Consider the following 22,492-nt stretch of genomic DNA (forward strand, 5'->3'; position numbering starts at 1 on the left):
AAACGTACTTTTTTTCAATAACAATTATTTTTTTCTTAAATGTGGCCTTATTTGATTTAAGATAAAAACGAATGCCTAGTGTGGACGAATAGATAGCCAATAACCATTTACAGTAAAATAATCTCTTCGGGAGGTACGAGTAGCTAAGATATTTTTGGCATTTTTCAAATTGGATTATATAAATGTGTAGAGTAACTTGCAATTACGATGTCATTATTACAAGAAGTATACGTTAAATCATCGATTGATGAAAATGTAGATCCTTCGCTATCGATGCTGAAGGTGTTTAACCGAGATAACTGTCGTCTAAATCGCGCTGGCAAAAGAGCAACCCAGATACATTTGGCCGCAATTATTTCACTAATTATTCAAAGTTTACTTTTATCCATCCGGGTCGCAGTGGGTTTTACATTTTAAAATAAAAGCAAAATGTATCCATCACTGACACAAACCAACAAAAGTGTAATGTAATGAGATCACAATTAATTCAACTCATTTAACTTGGCAGAAAATAAATATTGAAGTGCGCACATATTTCAAGCAATCCAGATATCATCACAACCACAAAACCAATGGATGCGCAAATACATCTTCTCCTTGAAGCTATTTAGAAAACTATCACCAAATTGAAAAATTTCAATACGCGGATTTACCATATTTACATTTTAAATCAACGAACTGTAAAGAGTATGCCCAAAACCATGACTCACACATCCTGAAGCGGGCCCCCAGGCCAGGATCTTTGCCGGGCCCCCAACCTATCGCTAAGATTAAAGGCAGTTTGACGCTCTCCAAATGATGTTTGAGGTCAAATAAAATTCATTGTATTTTAGCGATTTTTAACACATCGAATTATGGAGTTATCGAGTATCAACACACATCAACCAAAAATAGCATCGCACAACCATATTTTAATAACCCCGAAGAAAAGTAGCGCCGCAGGCGACTTTTTTACCATTAGAACAAAATTAAGATATGTGTTTATCTCATTTATCTGGTCGATCCGCCACGCTAGGCCCCCCCTGAACCCGGGCCCCTAGGCTAAAGCCATGCCCAAAATAGATGAAAACTAAAGAATTTGAACTCTAAATGGAAGGAGTTTTACTATATATTGCATTACTCATTGCTCAACACACATTACACAATTTTAATACTAAAAAAGTCGCCTGCGGCGCAATTTAATTAAAAATATATTAACATTTAAAAATATATCATTGTACCTGCTATGCAATTTTTGAGGATTGTCTGTCGATACTTGATAACTCCATAATTCAAGTGGATTTAGGTATTACAAATACAAAAAAAAGCTAAAAATACACTGAATACCTACCCTCAATTTTACCTCGAAAAATGTTAATGTAGTGTGGCATACTACCTTTAACCTTAGCGATAGGTACGGGGCCGCCAAAGATCCTAGCTTGAGGGCCCGCTTCAGGATGTGGGAGCCATGCCTGCCATCCAGTTGCCGTCGCCGAATCACCTCGTCATTATAAACATTATGTAATAATTATTGCATTTTTCTTCAATTTATACCACTTGTAACCGATCCACAGTTTCATGCCTAACTCACAAGGGTTATACTCGTACAGAAGATTTTCTTTGTCCTGAATTGGTAACAGAAAACACCAGAGTGTTTATTCCACGATTTCATTCGGTACTCTGTACTCCTGCAGTATGAACTGACACGTGTTACACCAACATGTAGTAGAAAGACTTCTTCATTGTCACCTATTTATAATCGACAATTAATATTTTTCGTTAATTTGTAATTTGTTTAGTAATGGCGTGCGTGAGATTTGTGAATAAGTGGTCAGTTCTGATTTTATTTTGTGGAAGTATACTCTGTGCCATAGACCCCGAAGCGAGTCAAGGATTCTCAGTGGACTCCCTTGGAGATTTCGAGCCTGCAAAATCGTAATGTCCAAATTACATTATTATATTATTATATATTATATATCAATAATAATTAAGAGTTGTGGAAATCTAGTAATAATTTATTATTGCAAAAATACCCTAAAAACAGTGTTTCATTTTATCAAAAATGGATACACGATTATTTTTTATATTGAATCGGTCAATATTATATATAGTATTTTTTAGCATATTTGGCGTATATACTATTTTACATTTTACATGGAACCAAAATTATCGTACAATACTTATCACAATTAGGGCGTCTATTTCATTAAAACTTATTTTTAGTTCACATAAGTGGGGTTGCTGCCAAAGGTTGGTAAGTCGATAATAATTGGAGTATTTAGAGTAATAACGGATTAATAGGCCATCCATGGACTCAAACCGTATGCGGTTTCGAACCGTGTGCCATACTAAAGCCTATCTTTTCTGTTCATGGAAATATATTTTCACAAAATATATTATAAGCATCTGATCGTATCCGTTTATACCATACACTTAGTCATAAAGTCCACTAAAGCGGACTTGCTGGGCGCTCGCGCATATTCTATGTGAATCATCGAAAATACAACGTAATCAAATACGCCAGCGCACACTGGATTTGACGAAGCATTGTGCCCGCGTGCCCCATGATTCATCGTTTTTTGGCTTCTCAGCGATACGAATTAACGAAACTACAGCGTAGTCCATTCATTGAACACGGCAAGCAAAATCACGCTCCTTGAAGCGTCGTCGATGGACGGGCGAGAAGCCATTATTTAATAACAGTGAACCCATTGTTTAGTTTGCTGCGTGTCCAATATTTCGCTGGTAGAATGATGTCATCGTGAATATTAATTACACGCCCCGACAAATAATATAATATTTTTATTGCTTTGTTATGAGAGACGCTGAAATAATAATTATTTTGTGCTTCTTGGGCCCCTTATTACATAGGTGAAGGGTAATGCGCGGGTGGGAGGGGGCCTACTCAGTAGTAAGCGCACCGAGCGCTTTTTTGGTGGGCTTTATGCCTTACACTTACAAATTTAGTGAAAATATATTTTTATGAACAAAAATCATAAGTAATTTGGCACACGGATCTAAACCGCAAACGGTTTCAGTCCATGGATAGCCTCTATGTGTCTATATATGCCATAAAAAATCCAGGTCATCCGATTTATAGAACATGCACATAAAGCACAAAGAAATTAGCAGTATTCCTGATTTTAGAGGGCATATCAAAGTTTGCAATAATTCAATAACATGATTTCGAGACTTACCAACTTTTGGTAGCAGTAACCCCACAATATGGTCAAAGTCTAACGAAAAATAGTAAGTACATATATGCAGATTTATCAAAATAATCTTAAAACTTCCAAAACCCATCAAAATCAAAGATACAAAATCATTACCGTAATAATTGAGGTGACTTTGGCCCTGGGGGATAATGGCCCAAAATATTATAAAATATATAAATACACCAATACCTACGAAGATTTCCAAATTTTTTGCAAATATAAAAATTATAACAAGCTGAAAAAAATCGGCATATTGTTTTAGTTTGAAAATACAATATGTACAACGGCCAAAAAACATTAAAATCAATAATTATTTACACTTGAAAGACAAAAACGTCGTTTGCCACTATAAACATGCCACATAATCGTAAAACTCCACAGTTTCTACAGAAAATATATTTAGTTAGAACTACGTTGAGTGAGAGAAAACGAAACGAAACGGTCGGAAATAGTGACGGTAACAATAATTATATTTACCCTAAGTACCTATGTATTTCGTGAGCAGTAGAAGAAATCGGAATATGCGCAATTTCAAGGTTAAGTTCTGTTGTTCCATTATAATATGGAAAAAAAATTGTGACATCTTTTCCCTCGTGTTCGAAAAAAATAACGTAATATGCAGTTCACCGTATCACAGATCACCGTGAGCTGTTGTATCGTTAATAGATGCTCATACGGCATTGTGATTAAAATCATGTCTAAATAAAACACTTGAAAAATACGTACACCGAGATACAAGGGAAAGACAGAAGAAAACAGGTGGGTAATATCATATATATATATATATATATATTTATATAAGTATACTTCCGAATGATTTAAAAGTAGGTTAGCAAGTAGGTGCTCGTAAGTATCAGTTCGCACCGACCAAATATCTGATAATAATGACAGCGTTATTTTTTTGACGCAGTACGTTCCTCACATGCCGTTACACGTGCATCGAGTCACTGCTGGCAATACACATTATTATAGTGACCATAACAATACAATGCAAGTGTAAACACGTATTAGAGTTGCAAGTTGCGAGACTGCATGCATATATCAGAAAAGTTATGAATTTTCACGTGATAGTCGCAACTTGCACGTTATCTGCGCATGCGCAGTAGAACTATAATGGCGAACCGCACGCAGCACAGAAAACCTTCACATGACAACCGACGCTTCATGACACTTGAATTTATTATCACAAAATACAAATAAAGTTATTATCACGATAGTAGGTATACTTTACACTTTTGCTGGTAGTAAATCCATCCACGTGTACAGGCGATATAATATATGGGGTTACTGCCAAAAGTTGGTAAGTCTCGATGTCATGTTATGGAGTAATTGCAATTTGAAGTTTGACATACCCTCTAAAATCAGGCAGAATACTAATTTGTGTGTGCATTATGTGAATGTTATATATCGTATGACATTGATTTTTTTTTCTAACATACCTACATATTATATATAGACGCATAGTCCATTGTTAACTCTAAATACCTAAATTATCGACTTACCAACTTTTGGCAGCAACCATACGAGTATTATTAAAGTATGCGCAAAACTAATCGGTGTTAAAACCGGATTTAAAACGTTGAAGTAAAGTGGAAGATGAATTTATGTTAATCAGATATTCAATTTATTTTTCATTTTTTAAATCATTTTTATGGCCACGCCACTCCACTGCATCAATTGTCTGGAAACAACGTGGAACAGACGGTATATAATAATACATCAATAACCTGTACTATTTTTTACAACGTTTTTCTTAGCTCGTATTCTTATTAGTCCGGTAGTTCTTTGTCCGGTACAAATCTTGCAATCGATTTTTAACTAACTTCCCGACTAGCTAGACATTTGAAACTTTTAGAATATATCAGAACACGATACCAATGCATTTTTTAATACTTTTAGCAATCTTTAAGTAGAATTGATTTCATTTTCGGTAATTCTGTTTTGTATGAAAAGTTATTTCGACACCATTATTGGTTGCTAGGGCTGGGGTCCTAGCAACAAAATTATTAATGTAATGACATGTCAAGCACACATTTTTTTGATCGTTTAAGCTAGTCAAGTCAAGTTTATATGGTTCAACAGAATTTAAAAACATTGTATATAAAAAGTTCTTTTTATCTTGTAATTATTTCATCTTAGCTGGTGATTGTAATGAATAAATTAGAATAAAATAAATAATATTATGAATTACCCACGGAACATTATTGTTCATTATAAGTCGTTTACATCTGATTTAAGTAATCGAACAGTTAAACAACTAAAATGTATTGTAATAAAATCATCATCGGTAGCGAACTATTAGGTCAGCGGTGGTGAACCTATGGCACGCGTACCACGTTTGATACGCAGAGGAATAATTATGTTAGCACGCGAAAGAATAAAATAATTATTATAAAACCATGTAAAACCTCAACAACTAGCAAAATAAAATATACGCTAGCTTGATTTAGACATTAGAGTGAAATCAATGTGGAGCTAATCGTATTGTAAGAAAAATTCTTGCCGCTGAATCGGTATGAATTAGTGCTATTAACAAAATGTCATATTCAGCATCCCAAAAATATGGCACCATAAGTTATTCCGCGAACTACAGGATAGTTAGAGAAAAAAAAATGTTCCGAAACCAATTAGGTTCTTTTTTAATTGCTTTCCTGTTGTTGTGACAAGTTGTCATTAACACACTTTTGGCTTAGCACATTAGGTATATTATGATTAGAAAAGATATGGCATCACAATGACGTAAATTTTGTTATGCCATATTATATCGTCACTGTTCAGGCAGAAGACACTTATTCGAAAAAATTACATATTGAGTTAGTTATAAGTACCAAAATGTTCCTTATTTCAAACTTTACCGTCTGGAAACCTTCTTAATAAATAAACAGTCTTTATTTTAAAGTCATCCTTTTTACCGTAAATTTTGATCGTAAATTGAGGCAAAGAATTCGCCTTAATAAACTCACATAATAGACCATTTCAAACATTTTAACGACTTCAAAGTCAAATTACTCAAAACTAGTATTCTCCAGTTAGTGTGTTCTGCCAGAACAGAGACGATATTTTGTCTTGTTTTAGAAAAAAATATTATGATTGGTAAGTCTAACCTTTAGTCAACCTCTTCGATGTTAGTTTGTATAAAAAGTTCGCTGTCAGTTACATGAAAAAATATACTGGCAATAAATTACAGATATGTAATAAAATTGAGATGTAAATGGTCTTAAATTAACTCTTAAATCTTATTTATGACTTGTTCGTATATGGCGCCACACTTCCATGCCCCTAAAAGTAATAAATATTAATGCAAACCTGTATTTTTTTATTAAGTACACCTTTATCTACGCATATTCGTATGATTAAGTTAAATATTATTATTAATAATTCAATATCGCAAACTTTGTAAACATGCTGTGACAGGGCCTCCCAAATTGTGTGTCGCGGTACCGTATGCAGTGACGTCCCGTGGGGGTAGGCAGATTGAGCGTCGCTTGGGGGCGGCAGTTACTCGAAGGGCGGCAAACCGAAAAGAATCGTTTGGTATAAATAGAAAGAGCCACCTAATCTTTGTAACAACGAAAATAGCTTTCCATTACTAAAATCACTCAGTGATTGGAAACAAAATGTACTTATTAACTAACATAAAAATTTTAACAGGACTGTAATTTTTTGTCAGGTTTGCGATGTTTAGTTTACTTCCGTTGCCTTTCGACGTCCATGGTGACCATAAACGACACGTGCAGATTAATTAGAAGTTCATTCCTCAAGACACAGCAAATTAATGTATCGCAAAAATGACATATAAGAAGCCTTTGCATTACCAACGTCAAAAAAATACCACATTTAAAAAATATTTATAAATTTAATTTTGTATGTTTTAGTGGTACCTTTATATTTTGTTGGTAATGTATCCATACAACATATTTTTTAGACATTGGTGTCATGAAAGGATGATAAAAATTACTGTATAATAAAATGGGGCGGCAATTTGGCCCTGCCAAGGGGCGGCATTTTGTCTAGGGACGTCACTGACCGTATGATATTTTTCGATCCTCTTTTTTGGCACTACAACCCTTGGCGGCTTTCTGTCTCCACCATAAACTGGCGGCATTGTCGCAGTCGCTTTTTAACGCGATAGTCCAGCATCGTTTAACCCATCTTGGCTAGGGTGCATAGAAATATCAAGCCAGTCGACCAGAGTTGGCGAACCTTTTTATGTACGCGTGCCAAATTTTCCCAATCTGGCGTGCAGAACAGTTTTTCATTAGGGAAAAATGGAAAAATTCTATTAAAAAAGTTCAAACATTATAATTTAGTTCTTGAGCATTACTGTATTAAGTACTTAGTTTGGTTATTTACGCACAAATTGACGCCAGAATTGCTCCGATTGAATGAGGCTTTCTCTCTCAAGCTATTGGTCTCAAGAATTGTAAAATAATTATTGTAAGTCGTTCAAAATCAGAGGTTCGCGGTGCGGCGTTCCCCGCCGCCTGATGAGGTCAGTGCGATAATATTATATGTGACGCATAAAACCATGGAATTTAAATTAATTGTAATGCTTAGGTATTATTGATCTGTCATTTATGCGTGAATCCGTATGCGCATCGATTGGTAAATATTATTGATAAAAATATTATTAAAAATCGAAGAAAATACGCAAGGCTATGTCGTCATTATTTATTAATATTATCTAAGAATATAATAGTAGGTACTTATATATTTATTTGTAAAACTTTTTTGTAAAAAAAATATTTTTTAAATTATTACCCCATATTAGTACCCCATATAAGTTTTTTTCTCTTCAACATAAAACATTTGCGTGCCATGAAAAATCCTTTATGACTGACAGTCACTGAATGTTATCAAATATTACCACTACCGAACGCACGTTTCGTCTACGTTACAAACATAACTATTGAAAATAACATATTATTCTTTAACAATATATTCAGTTGTGTCCGATCTTGTATGTATACCTATCGTTGTTGATTGGTTGCTATGGTTTCCTATTTTCCGCCTGTCGCCGGTGTTCCCATCTCTGCTGCCACACTTTTATCCCATATTTCACTCAAGAATTATTCAACCTTGTTTCAACCACGCCCATAGAGCAACCAACGTTCCATTATTGTTGTATTCACTGCACGGAATAGGAATAGACTATAGAGGACATGTTGGTAGATTTATACAGATTTTATATTTATATATTTTAATATGTATCCATATTAAACGAAATTACACCACAGGCGGCTTTTTTTACTATAAATACAATATGGAACATGTTTATAAGAAAATTCTACTTATTATCAGAATATAACATCTCTGATAATACTCATGTGTTTTTATGTACCGTTATTTTGGTATTAGCATTACAATCAGTTGTAACTTGTACCAGTGTAAAGCAAATCGGTAGCTTTATCCATTTTGAGCGGTGCAGCATAACCGTTGGTTTCGGAGCGTGGTGCCAGGCTATTATATAAGTACCATAAAAAATGTCCTAATTATGGTAGAAACTAAATTTTGAATACAAATAAAAACATTTAAAAAGTAATCACCCGGAGCTGAACCGAAAACCGGAAAAACCATTTTTTTTTTCGGAACGAAAGCCGAAACTGAACCGATATAATAATATATATTTTTTTACCTAAACTGGAACGAAAACGGAAACAAAATAAATAACGGTTCGAAGCCCTGCGTGGAAGCACAATTAAAATCTATAAGTAGGTATAATTATTCAAATAACATTTAAGAGAATTATTGTAGGGCACTTTCTTACTATCTATGAAACAAACTTATGAGACTATTTATTTTGTAATATTTATGACTTTCATTTTTATAATTATTATAATTCACTATAAATCTTTGATTTTCCATCTTAAGGTAAATGCTACCCTTTGGCAGAAAGTAAAGTCATTTATTTCATCATATTAACATTTATTTATTCTAATACCACTTACGCTCTTCAAAGTTGTAATATTTGTATCTGTTCCTTCATTCGCCGCCCTTTATAATGTGCTGCCGCAATACATGACCTGTCTACCCCCTCGGGACGTCACTGGTTGGGACCCAATGCTTTGCAAAGTATTCAACCACATTCATAAGCCCATCTCATCACCACATTTTCAGTACATTTTTAGGGAGATGGTGTAGGAGCGAGTTTATTATTAAATAAGTTCAATGGTAAAATGACAGGGCAAAGTTATGATACTGTTGCGAGGTCCGAGACTCGGTGGAGGAGAATGCTGCGCGGAGCAACTGACACGAAGATTACTAATCGGACTGAGACTAAGATTGACACTAGTAATTAGATTGACTATCTCATCAGTCCTGATGAAGTTTGCAATTGGGAAATCTGCTGGCCTCCACATTATTGCACTTCGAGTGTTTCGACTCCATCGAAGAATATCACGCGTGTAGAACAGACGGTAGGTGCGACGGTTGTGTGATAGTTTAAATGATTTGATAATTTTTACACTGTCGAAATAATAGGTCCTGTCATTGACCTGGAGCAACTGACACGAAGATTATTAATCGGACTGAGACTAAGATTGACACTAGTAATTAGATTGACTATCTCATCAGTCCTGATGAAGTTTGCAATTGGGAAATCTGCTGGCCTCCACATTATTGCACTTCGAGTGTTTCGACTCCATCGAAGAATATCACGCGTGTAGAACAGACGGTAGGTGCGACGGTTGTGTGATAGTTTAAATGATTTGATAATTTTTACACTGTCGAAATAATAGGTCCTGTCATTGACCTGGAGCAACTGACACGAAGATTATTAATCGGACTGAGACTAAGATTGACACTAGTAATTAGATTGACTATCTCATCAGTCCTGATGAAGTTTGCAATTGGGAAATCTGCTGGCCTCCACATTATTGCACTTCGAGTGTTTCGACTCCATCGAAGAATATCACGCGTGTAGAACAGACGGTAGGTGCGACGGTTGTGTGATAGTTTAAATGATTTGATAATTTTTACACTGTCGAAATAATAGGTCCTGTCATTGACCTGGAGCAACTGACACGAAGATTATTAATCGGACTGAGACTAAGATTGACACTAGTAATTAGATTGACTATCTCATCAGTCCTGATGAAGTTTGCAATTGGGAAATCTGCTGGCCTCCACATTATTGCACTTCGAGTGTTTCGACTCCATCGAAGAATATCACGCGTGTAGAACAGACGGTAGGTGCGACGGTTGTGTGATAGTTTAAATGATTTGATAATTTTTACACTGTCGAAATAATAGGTCCTGTCATTGACCTGGAGCAACTGACACGAAGATTATTAATCGGACTGAGACTAAGATTGACACTAGTAATTAGATTGACTATCTCATCAGTCCTGATGAAGTTTGCAATTGGGAAATCTGCTGGCCTCCACATTATTGCACTTCGAGTGTTTCGACTCCATCGAAGAATATCACGCGTGTAGAACAGACGGTAGGTGCGACGGTTGTGCGATAGTTCAAATGATTTTATAATTGTTACAGATCAGAAGCTCTACAGTGCCCATCGGACAACCTGATAACATCTCGACATAAATGCAAAGTGGCTGCCGACTGGGTGGACTGCACCAGGAAGCACTGCTGCCCCGACTATACGTACATAGCTGGGAAGTAAGTTTCCGCTTCACAAATCTCTTCATATCCCTTGTCCAATATTGTGGATGGTGAAGCGACATGGCGCCGATCTAATTGCTTCAGTCATTGTGAATTCAGTATCTTTCTTCATGATTTAGTTTCATCCATAATTCAAATTTATTTATTTACATGTACAAACTATAAATTGAAGACGTTCACAACATGACAGTTAAAAACAAAGAAATAGATGCAGTGTTAGAAAAACGGTATAAGAGTAATTTATTATAAAAATTATAAAGTAGATACATGGAAGTAAACCGAATGAGCTAAGTAGACCCTAATAAAACAATTCCCGCCTATACCTATACCTCACGTAGGAGGAATATGTTATCAATCCTCGATGCATGGCAGAGTTCTGTCACAAATATCATCTGTAAGGGACCTTGGCATTACATTTGAGAGTAAACTGACATTTATTAGCCATATAGTTACCATTTGTAACAAAGCATTTAAGATGTTGGGCTTCATCATGCGCAGTTCCCGGGCCTTTTCGGACGTTACAGTATTAAAACTTTTGTTTATTTCTTTAGTTCGAAGCAGGCTTGAGAGTGGGTCTATTGTTTGGGCACCGCATCAGTTGAAGTATGACCTTATGGTCGAAAGGGTTCAGAAGAAATTCTTGAGACTCCTTTACTTGAGGTTGTATGGATACTATCCGTAGCTTTATCAAACTGACTTTCTCTTAGGTATGCTTACACACTGCAGTCTGCAATTTAGAAGAGATCTTTATTTAGCTACGTCTTTTTTCGACTTATACAAGGTATAAATGAGAACTTTGCCATTCTGGGTAGTGTTGACCTGTGTGTCCCTGATAACTATCTTAGAAATAGGGAGCATCAATTATTGTTTATTCTCCAAAGGCGCAGAACCAACCTGCCACTGGTAATGCCAATTGGGAGAGCGATAACTATGTTCAACCAAATTGCTTCAGGTGTTGATATATTCCATTTGCGTGAGGTGAGCTTAGGTGGACGCTATTTTATAAATTCTTAAAATAGGGTCTTGTTAGCAAACTCGGTGTACTTCTTTGAATTCCTATAGATGTATAATAATTGTATTTTCACTGCTTTTGTATGTTTATATTATGTCCTCTTTTTATATTTTCGCTTTTAATACTTTTCTTTTTCTTTCTTCTTTATAATAATGTTTCATGTCATGTTGTGAACGTCTTAAACTTATAATTTGTAATGTCCATATTATAATATGATAAAAAATAAATAAATTGAAATTGAAACAAATTGAAATCCGAAGCGATTTGGTTGAACAGAGTTATTGCCATCATTTTTAAGATGTAGCTTCTTCTGACTTTATTTCCTCTTGATTTACAGGTGTGTCCCGAAGGAAACCGACCCCTGTAGCCTTGGACTGTGCGAGCAAAAATGTGCGGTATATCTGCAAAGAGTTATATGCACTTGTCACCAGGGCTACAAATACAGTGCTGAAAATCAAAGGAATGGCGTTCGCCCAGTGTGTATTGGTGAGATATACATTTTCATCGAGTCTTAAAGCTTGTGATTTCTTGACTTATTTCATTTCTCGAGATTCGAGAATTCACGAAATCAAGAATATACTGTTAAACAAGAACTTCTTGTCCACGTGTTAAAACTGTGAACTAACAATCCCCTCTAGTAAAGCTAATCGCACTTTCTTTTTCAAATGAGGAACGTTCCCAAATTTATTATTTCATTTTACGCACCCGTACTGTATGGATCTATCAATTTACGTAATTTGAAGCTTTTAATAATAATAATATGTCTAAAACAATCAGGAGTGATGTTAGAATAATTATTATTAGTAAATTGTTGGTTTATTGCGAAGAAGGAAAGGAGTCGCATCTATGAAGAAAGTCAATACATTATTTAAACACACCTCTAGCACACATTGCCGCCATGACGGATAAGTCTATATGCGACTACAGCAACTTCCTGTCATTGCCGATTTCTCGTTGTCGGACAGTACATACATAATTTTGAAAACACTTCTGTGAAAATATATTATAACCAATAGAAGAAATCTTTCTTTGAAAAAAGTAAGACACCCAGCAGGAACCGAACCTGCATCTCTCAGGTTTCACGCCCATGCACATAGACCACTATACTATTGGCGCCATACTTAATTGTGACAAATTTTAACTAATGGCTCTTAATACTCTCTGCGCATCTATTCTAAACACAAGACTGCTAATAGGCCGCTATCGACAGCTATCGAGGGTTTTTTAAGCAAGCATAAGAATTTCGCTGGAATGGGGAAGAACAAACATTCGCTCGCTTGGTCTAAATGCAGCTTTATGCGATGTAATCTGCAGAGCCCTTGTATGGTGTATAAAAAATTCTGTTAATCTGACAATTTTTGTTAGGCAGGAAGCATCCATGCATTTCCAAATCTGGCCAATTTTTTTATAGATAATGCATCTTTTCAGATATCGACGAATGCTTGGAGCACAATGGTGACTGTGAGCAGAGATGTGTCAACGAGGCAGGCTCCTATTACTGTGGTTGCGACGACGGATACACACTTAACCAAGACCGCCGTTCTTGCGACCTGGTTTCAACTCTGGTAAATTCTAGTCATTTTTAAAGAGTGCACTCTAAATAAGAATTTGTGCTTAGTTCAATGTGTCCTATTAATCAAAAGACAAATGTTTATTGATTACCAGTTGGGAAGAGTGACTTTTGGAAAGAGGTAGGCTGTGGAGATCATAGTAAAAGAGCATACTTATCAGGTATACTTACAGGAAATAGAAGATAATATGATATTACTACTGATGAATAGATACACACTAATGACAACGACACACTAAATCAATGAAATTTCAATAGCTCACTGACAATATAAGATTGAGCGATGAGTTTAAATTATGTATTTTCTTAAACATTTATACTTTTTATTTAAAAAAAAAAAAACTATCAAGTACTTACTACTTATATTAATTGTATGTGATTGAATGCCATAGAATTTTTTCTTTTTTAAATTATCTTTTTATTAATTATATTGGACAAAGCTGCAGTCATAGGCAATAATATTATGCGCAAAGATTTTAGACTTTGAATTTTGAGCCTACCGTATTGCATACATTGCGGTAGACGGGGCTGAAGTCACGTGACCTGACGTTCATACAAAATAAATCTGAATTCCAAACAAAATAATCGCATAAATACAATAGTTGACGACAGATGGCACTGTCGCATATTTTTTACCTTTGATACGAATTCTAAATTCAATACTTAAAGATTCTGACAACAGGTGGGTCTGTTTATTTTTTAACTCTATAATGTCTTTAGTCTATTGTTCTTAGTAGGTAGGCTTTAAATAATCGCCTAGTATGGAGTCTTCGCTCCTGTTGACTACTCCATGGTGGGCAGTGATAGCAAAGACAGTAAAATTTAGTGAAAAATAAAAAAAGTAGAGTATGTCCAATGTAAGTTCCATGAATCAAGAGGTGAGTGTTCTAACATGTACTCCAAGGTGGGCAACAGGAGAGGGAATTTCCTGGAAATGCCGCAGTGGCTTATTGTTTCAATGATAAATATATAAACCGAGTAATAGTAGATACCTACTATAATATTAATTCCTCTCTGCCACCATTAAAAATGCATTTTTGTCTCAGCAGAACTTCACGGGTGTAACCGCAGCTGCCAACAGAGAAAAATGCTATGCCAGTTGTGAAGTGATAACTCGGTTGAACGAGAGGATTCGCAACCTACACGAGCATGTTGCAGCTCTAAGCACGGCTGTGAGGCTTTCTTCCTTCGCCAGTGGACCCCCTGGACCCCCAGGGCCTCCAGGATCTCTCGGACCGGAAGGCCCCAGGGGCTATCCAGGTATATTGATCACATATTACAACAGATGTAATTTTAGTATGGGCCCCATTTGCCATTAGAGTCAGTCTTCTATAAGCTGGCGTGCCGTTTCCCCCCCGCTTCAGCATTCAGCACTGCATTCCCTCCCATTGAAAACTTGCAACAGTCGAACGCGATGGCACAATGCTCTCTTTTCGTGAACGACGTGACGTGAACGCCAGCTTATACAATACAGACTCTAGTGTTGGTACAGATAGTGTTGGTTAGTTTTTAAAAATCAATCAAACCTTGACTGAACCAAACCATAATGGTTTTGGTATATTTTGGGAGATCCGACAAAATTGTGCACACTTTTTCATTAATACTAATTAGTTTTATTTGAGTTAGGAATACATATTACACACATTGTTGGTTATTCTTTTTGAATTCATGAAGCTCTGCCTAACCAAACTATAATAGATAAAAAATATTATTCTATCTACAAAATATCCAAAATTATGCATGATTTAATGGAAAAATTATAGATATTTTATAGATAGACAAGTATTTTTTGACTATTATCTATTATGGTTTGGTTTCGCAGGGTTTAATTGAATTTTAAAAACTAACCAACACCATCTGTAAATTTATTGTAGTCTTAGTTCAATGAAAACAAATACGTTTGACTGGCAAAGCTTAGTGTGCACTATTTATGGCAAACCTTAAGAGCCTTCCTCCACCCTTCGCCACTGGCACATGCTCATTTTCTATGGCCGACGTTGCGCGCACGGAATTGTAGAATACGGTTAAATCATATTCAGTATTTTAATTAACTGAACTTACATAATTTTATTTAAAACTATGAATAATCATTACTATAGCTTCGAAAGAAATTATTAAACTACATTTTAATGATAAAAAAACATAATGAGAGTAAATTTGAATTGAATTGAATATATTTGTAGGTACGAAGGTAACACCCACGGTGGCCGCGCGGCTTAAGCGTTGGACTATCACGCCGTGGGTCCCAGGTTCGAATCCTGGGTCTGGCATGTTCACATATTGTTTTTCAATTTGTGTGTGAGTCAGGGTATGGACCTAACAGGTTGAGCAAGTGGCTGACATCCACTTCTCGTAAAAACAAAATCTGTTAATACAAACCTCTACTCCGTGGAGGCCATCAGGAGGATCGGACATGGTCGGAATAATAATATTTGTGGGGTTGCCTCCATCTTGCAAATGCCATTATGTTATGTCTATTAATGTTATTTGACATTTTAATTAATCTAATTGTAGGTGCTGATATGATAAAACAAGTGAATGAAGATGACGATGCTTCAAACAGCCTACTTGACTCTTTCGCCTCGACACAAAATGGGTTGTGCAAATGCCAACGCGGGCCAATGGTATGAACCTTTATAAATTATCATAACTCTATATAATATAATGTGTATACGACGGAGCTATGGGATGCTACTATGACCTGGGAAGATGCCAGGAGTCTGGCGACTGGGGTTTTTAGAGGCACCGTGTGGTGTTCACATGCTCCATATAAGTGGCGGACATGGCCGAAGAAGAAGAATATTGGATTTGGAGAAATGAGGGTATTTTTACAACGTTTTTCTTAGCTCGTATTCTTATTTGTCCGGTGGTTGTTTATCCAGTACAAATCTTGCAATCGATTTTTAACTAACTTCCCGACTAGCTAGACATTTGAAACTTTTAGAATATATCAGAACACGATGCCAACGCATTTTTTTCATACTTTTAGCCATCTTTAAGTAGAATTGAATTCATTTTCAGTTAATTCTGTTTTGTATGAAAAGTTATTTCGACACTATTATTGGTTGCTAGGGGTCTGGGGTCCTAGCAACTAAATTATTAATATATACGTGCGTTACTATGGAAATCAATATGACATGTCAAGTACAAATTTTTAAAATTCAAGCTTTTGGGTCACGTGGTTAACATTTTAGTGGTTTGTCATTTGGTTACATACTTATATAGGTAAATTAATCTAAATTGTTGTGTTAGGATGTCGGAATCTCGCTGCGTGGCAGAACCACGTCTAACTCAGCTTCTTTATTCTCTGCTTGATGAGAGGCTGCATGGTCCGATCTCTTATCTCCTCAATAAATTGCTACAGTTATACCACCGGACACATAGCATTCGCCACAAACATCTGTTCTCGAAGCTCAGTATACGTTTGACGTGAGCCTTCGAAAGGTGCCATGACTCACTGAATGCAAGAACCAAATAGGTGGCATTGGGTTTTAGCTGATTACAATAAATTATGAGTCCCAGACCTTCTGTATCGACTTGAATGTTGCTCCGTCCACTTCTATTTCGATAGCAAGTTCTCTTTGCAAAGTGCCATCTCCCGTGATGTTCACTCTCAATATTTTGCCTGTCACTTATCAGGGGAAATCTGGATCAGCAAAGCTATTCTTAACAGTTGACACAGTTACACAAACACGGTGGCAATTCCATACACAAGGCGGTTATCTGCAATAATTGGTAATTCTTAACCGCACGAAAATTTAAGTTGGTATGCCTGTCGCGTGAAATACATCTCTTATATGCGGAGTTCGGTCAAATTCGGGTATGCTCGTACAGACGTACCTATGGTTTTTCCAGTCGAACCCCGACAATTTGTATTGAAACGTCAAAAATAATTGAACATATCAACATAACCTACAATTTTATAAGTCATGCCATTGCAAAATGTATTAAAAAACATATTATGTTACTACTCGCCACTCGACATTTGACAATTTGACAGCACGCAGGGAACTATAAATTGAGGCGGCGGCTGTGACCCATGACGTAGATTATTTTTCAAAATAGTTACATCTTGCATCTCAGTTTTCAATATGTAATTGACATACTCTATTTCGCTCTAAAAGTTAACACAATCAAGAAGGGGGGGTTAAAAGATAGCACTTTTGACAGTTAACTTCTTGTCACATATTTATCACTTTTTGGGTGTTGAGTGATATGTTAGAATAGCCTCGCAGGACATGTGCCAGTGCATGTCAATTTGTTTAAGTGCAGCTGTCGTCTCATTATAAGGATAGTCACAGATTTAAAAGTTTGGATCAGACCATAGAAAACACCATTATGATACATCCCTGCTACAGGCGGGCTTCTCCCGGTGTAAAATAATTATTTAGTAGCTATAAGTCGAAACGTAACCCTGACCTCTAGAAACGGCTTCATAAAACATCTAATCTGATTCCTTGCTCAACCAAGTAAGTATTTTTTATTCATAAGTAAAGGCCTTCGTCCGGTGTGTGAAAATCACATACTGGGCGGAGGTGTAATTAAGATAAATTTAATTTAATTTAAAAAGTGTAAATGATGATGGATGAAAGAGATAATTTTAAGACTAAATATAAGTATTCAAATATAATAAATTTTGCCGCGCATTGCGCAACGGTGAAATCCTCACCACTCACATCTCGCACACTTGTATTCATTCAATGCTCAGCACTTCAATTAAACTAAATAAAAACTAATCATATGGCACTACGTCACCGGTCTTCTTTCGTGTTGAACACCGCCAGATACTTAAAACTGTCAACACTCTCGACATTCTGTTTGTTGCTTGTTGAGTGAAATCTATATGTCGGCAATGCAATGATTATTATTTAATTTTTATAGGGACCTCCTGGTGCTCCTGGCGCAGAGGGTCCGAAAGGATCAACAGGCGACAAAGGCTCCCGAGGGCAACGTGGTCAGAGGGGATCTTTCGACTTTTTGCTGCTTCTATTGGCTGACCTGCGTCACGATATCATAAACCTTGAGAGCAAAGTTTATGTTACCGGAGAGAGGTAAATAACTTTCATACTTGATAAGCTCACCATGTGGACGAGCTCACCATGTGGACGAATGACATGTCGTAAATGGATTTTCACATTAGTGACGAATATATTTTCTAAAATAATAAAAGTTAATTTATTTATTTACGCAAGCAATAAAAAACATGACATCATAATTTACGTCAAGATGACATACATTTTAAAATAGAAATACAGTCGAACTTGGTTATTATGAGGAAGATGGGACCGAATGAATTTGCTCATTATAAGCATTACTCGTTATATCAGAGAATAGGTATTTTTAAATGAGCGGTCACATTACACAAAAAGTCATAAATAAAAAATCTGAAAACCATCGTAAAAATCCCCGAAACAAGCATGGCATTCATAAACTACAAAATAAGTTATTTATTGTAATGAACGCTGGTAGGTACCTATGGACTTCACAAAACTTGGATTTTTCAACCATATGCGTGGATACTTTTTTATTATCGGCGAAACACCAATTAAGTGGGTACTTAGACACTTAACTAGTGTCATAAACGTATTCCGTCCCTGGCGGCATCCTGTCCGATCGGATTTTCGGAGATTTCGGAGATCATAATAACCGAGTTCGACTGTAATATATAATTTTATTCAATATTGAATACTTACACAAAGTTTTAATGTTGTTGAATGTTGAAATTGAATGTTGGGATTATTTATTATGGAAAAAATAGATAGTTAGATGGGACTCGTTCTCACATCTTTCACTTTCCAGATGATCCTTTTATAGCATTCATGCAAATTATTTTTGTACAAGTCGGTTTACAAGAAGCCAGGTGAGAACCACGCGAATTTTCATAGCCGACTTTGGCAAAAGACATGGTTTAAAGAATGAAAACCTAACCTAACCTAATGAGATACCCGGGGTTCCAGCGGCTAGCTCAAGTGTCCATCGAACCCCGGATTCACAAAAAAAAAGATATAAACGGTTAGTGTGGAAATAAAACTCGGTCTTTCGTGTTCGTGACGTGGTCTTATATTTTCTTATGATTTTTAGTTTCACAAATTTATATCTGGGTTTTTACGATTATAGTCGCAGGTCCTATCCTATTGGAAAAGGGACGCTTACTAACTTTTTTTTTTTTTTAAACTTCGCGTACCCACGCCATTCTACAAAAAGGACTCTCGTGATTGGCCAAATTTTATCGCGTGATCCTTTCGATTTGACGAATCACGAGGACCACCTCGGCGCAGGCGCGCGGAGACTTCAACATTGCCGGCAAAATTTATTAGATTTGAATATGTACTTATATTTAGTCTTAAAATTATCGCTTTCATCCATCATCATTTATACCTTTTAAATTAAATTAAATGTATCTTAATTACACCTCCGCCCAATATGTGATTTTCACACACCGGACGAAGGCCTTTACTTATGAATAAAAAAATACTTACGTGGTTGAGCAAGGAATCAGATTAGATGTTTTACGAAGCCGTTTCTAGAGGTCAGGGTTACGTTTCGACTTATAGCTACTAAATGATTATTTTACACCGGGAGAAGCCCGCCTGTAACAGGGGTGTATCACTAACTTAATGTAACCTAACCTAACAAATAACCCAGTTTATTGGCTATTTTCAAAATTTGTTTACCGCTGGCTTCCTGTAAACCGACAAGAACCATTATTTCTTATAATTACAGGTATGACATGAAAGTGATACGACTTAACAGATTAATTTATTACTCGATTGTTTTTCCAGTCCACCGAAATTTAATTTACAACATGCCTGGAAGCGGCAGAGGATGAAGAAGAAATCCAAAGACCAAGACGAAACCAAATCGTTGGGCGCCTACTCCGCTCCGGTGATGCAACACTCCGTGGTACAGGTCACCCACGATGGAGAATCCGGAGAAATCGACAGACACGGCACAAGTGTACAACGCGAAAAGGGCGATTTGGGTGACAGCACATACTTAGAGCTCATTCAGATGTTGTTGAATGCCAAGAATTACTTGGAAGACCAGAACGAAACTGTTGCTGCTGACAACAATAATATGGATGAAGATTTCTCTGAGAATGATGATGAAAATTTTGAAGAAAACATTGATGAAAATGAAGCCGATTATAATAATTATACATAATAGTTTTTTTACTTCTATATCGCAATAGTTTTTTTGTCGTATCAAATGGATTATAGATACAGTATTATACATTCAGTGGCGGCTCTAGTACATTTCAGATGGTGGGGTCAAATATTACGAACCAGTATTCCATCCCTTATTATGTATAAAGAAATACATTTCTCAGCTAATATTCGAAGGCATATATATATTATGATATCAGGTAGGTATACATACATACATAAATACGGCCCTCGTAGTCCAGTGCATAAAGCTCTGATTTTTATTCCAGGTGAGGTCACAATATATTTACATTCTCAAAGTCTGGGTGTTTGTGATTATTTCACTTCTATTACTAACTATAGTACTGTTGAATTTTATCTCAGTACTATACGACCCAAAGAGGTTGGACGGTCTTTAATATATGACCATATATTTCCGATACATTTCACGGTGAAGTGTGATACAGCGAGCTACATATCGTCGGTGTTTTGTAAAAAGGGCGAATCAACCATTTTGGCGAAATCGAGATTTTAGTGAAAATACAATATGTACCCCATTAGCTTTGTTGTGTAAAAACGGCGAATTTGTATCTCCACAGGAAAGTACTTAAAAACGATAATCGACTAAAATTAAATTAATTAAAATTACGAATAAAAAGCACATGTGACATATTAGGCCTTTTAAAATATTATATAATAATGAATTATTATAATGACAGTATACTTTCTAAGTTTTATTATAAACTTGTTAGATATTTATAATCATCCACAGGTAATAAACAAATAAATGTCAACAGTTAAAAATCCTCCTGTAAAATAGCATTTTGGTTAATTCGCCCTTTTTACAAAACACCGACGATATCTAAAAATTTCCGGACACGAAACTGATCTATGGACGTCACATACGTCAATGATATATACATACACACATCTTTATATAGAGACAGCATGTCTGATTTATATATCAGATTTCTTACAGCGTATTTGTTTTGATATCCGTCATATTGTCATCTAATCTAAGCATAGCTTTCATAGTTCATTAGTTCTACATAACATTGACATTCTCTGCATCAGGGCCTAAGAAAATATTCATAAAACTGGTTAATATGCTATGAAATAGGTCCACTTAAATTTGGCACCAAACTTTGTTCTTGGCTTTATATTAATTGTCAGCTATGGATTATGTCATACCACAGTTATCACTGGCTGTTCTACTTAAGTATATTGATAACATTTACCTGTTTATAAAGTAGAGTAAAAAATTATAATGTATTTTTAACAATATTTTAGTTGGTAGATGACGAAATTACGTCATACACATAATGTAATTTTAATACACATAGTTTTTTCGACTGATACAAAAACAGTGTTCATTATATTGTTAATGTATTAAAATCATGTTATATTTTTTATACCGATTATTTACTTTCCACTCTCCGTCTCCCAACTTTCATTTTAAGTGCTCACTGTGATGCAGTGTTTCCCAACTGGGTTCCGTGGGCGGCTCTCGTGGTGCAGTGCGTAAGGCGCTGGCCATCCACCCAAGAGTCCTGGGTACGATTCCCGGTGAGGACGCAATATTTATATGTTTTCCTCAAAGCCTGGGTGTTTGTGATTGTTCAAAATTACTAACAACCACCTTGTACGAAAAAGCAAGGACATTGTTATTAATGATTCAAAAAAAAAAACTGGGTTCAGTGAGTTGTGTCAGGGGTTCTGAGAGAAACTTAATAAATAATTTAATAAAGTCAACGTCTTTCACTTTTATTTCAGCCAAAGTTGGATGTGGTATTACCTCGATTTCCTATAAGGTGAAGATTGTCAGTAAGCTAACAGTCGAGCAATAACTCAAAGAAGATTGAGTCTCAGACTTTCTAACTGATGCAATTTTCCAGATAAAAATTGATTGTTGCTTCTCCCATTGGATTGGTTGCCATAGCCTATTTTC

The 22,492-nt window shown here is 35.9% G+C and overlaps 1 protein-coding gene across 1 annotated transcript; it reads left to right on the top strand.

Moving 5' to 3' along the window:
* The first annotated feature begins 1,669 nt into the window (after nucleotides 1-1,669).
* LOC147072670 (collagen and calcium-binding EGF domain-containing protein 1-like) lies at nucleotides 1,670-21,170 on the top strand. The gene is made up of 8 exons (XM_085945833.1): nucleotides 1,670-1,914; nucleotides 10,689-10,814; nucleotides 12,167-12,315; nucleotides 13,258-13,394; nucleotides 14,449-14,659; nucleotides 15,914-16,023; nucleotides 18,281-18,450; nucleotides 20,182-21,170. The coding sequence occupies exons 1-8, from the start codon at nucleotides 1,781-1,783 to the stop codon at nucleotides 20,561-20,563; spliced, it is 1,419 nt and encodes a 472-aa protein (XP_085801959.1). The 5' UTR covers nucleotides 1,670-1,780; the 3' UTR covers nucleotides 20,564-21,170.
* Nucleotides 21,171-22,492: the final 1,322 nt, after the last annotated feature.

Source organism: Rhyacophila brunnea, unplaced genomic scaffold (assembly GCF_057557595.1).
Source record: "Rhyacophila brunnea isolate RB1 unplaced genomic scaffold, BYU_Rbru_1.0 scaffold_19, whole genome shotgun sequence".
Lineage (NCBI taxonomy): Eukaryota > Metazoa > Arthropoda > Insecta > Trichoptera > Rhyacophilidae > Rhyacophila > Rhyacophila brunnea.

Bases quoted from the DNA above. Each gene is read 5' to 3' on its own strand.
- LOC147072670 (XM_085945833.1), top strand. From the start codon at position 1,781: ATGGCGTGCGTGAGATTTGTGAATAAGTGGTCAGTTCTGATTTTATTT. The intron at 1,915-10,688 runs GTAATGTCCAAA...TAATTGTTACAG, and splicing joins GATTTCGAGCCTGCAAAATC to ATCAGAAGCTCTACAGTGCC. The intron at 10,815-12,166 runs GTAAGTTTCCGC...CTTGATTTACAG, and splicing joins TATACGTACATAGCTGGGAA to GTGTGTCCCGAAGGAAACCG.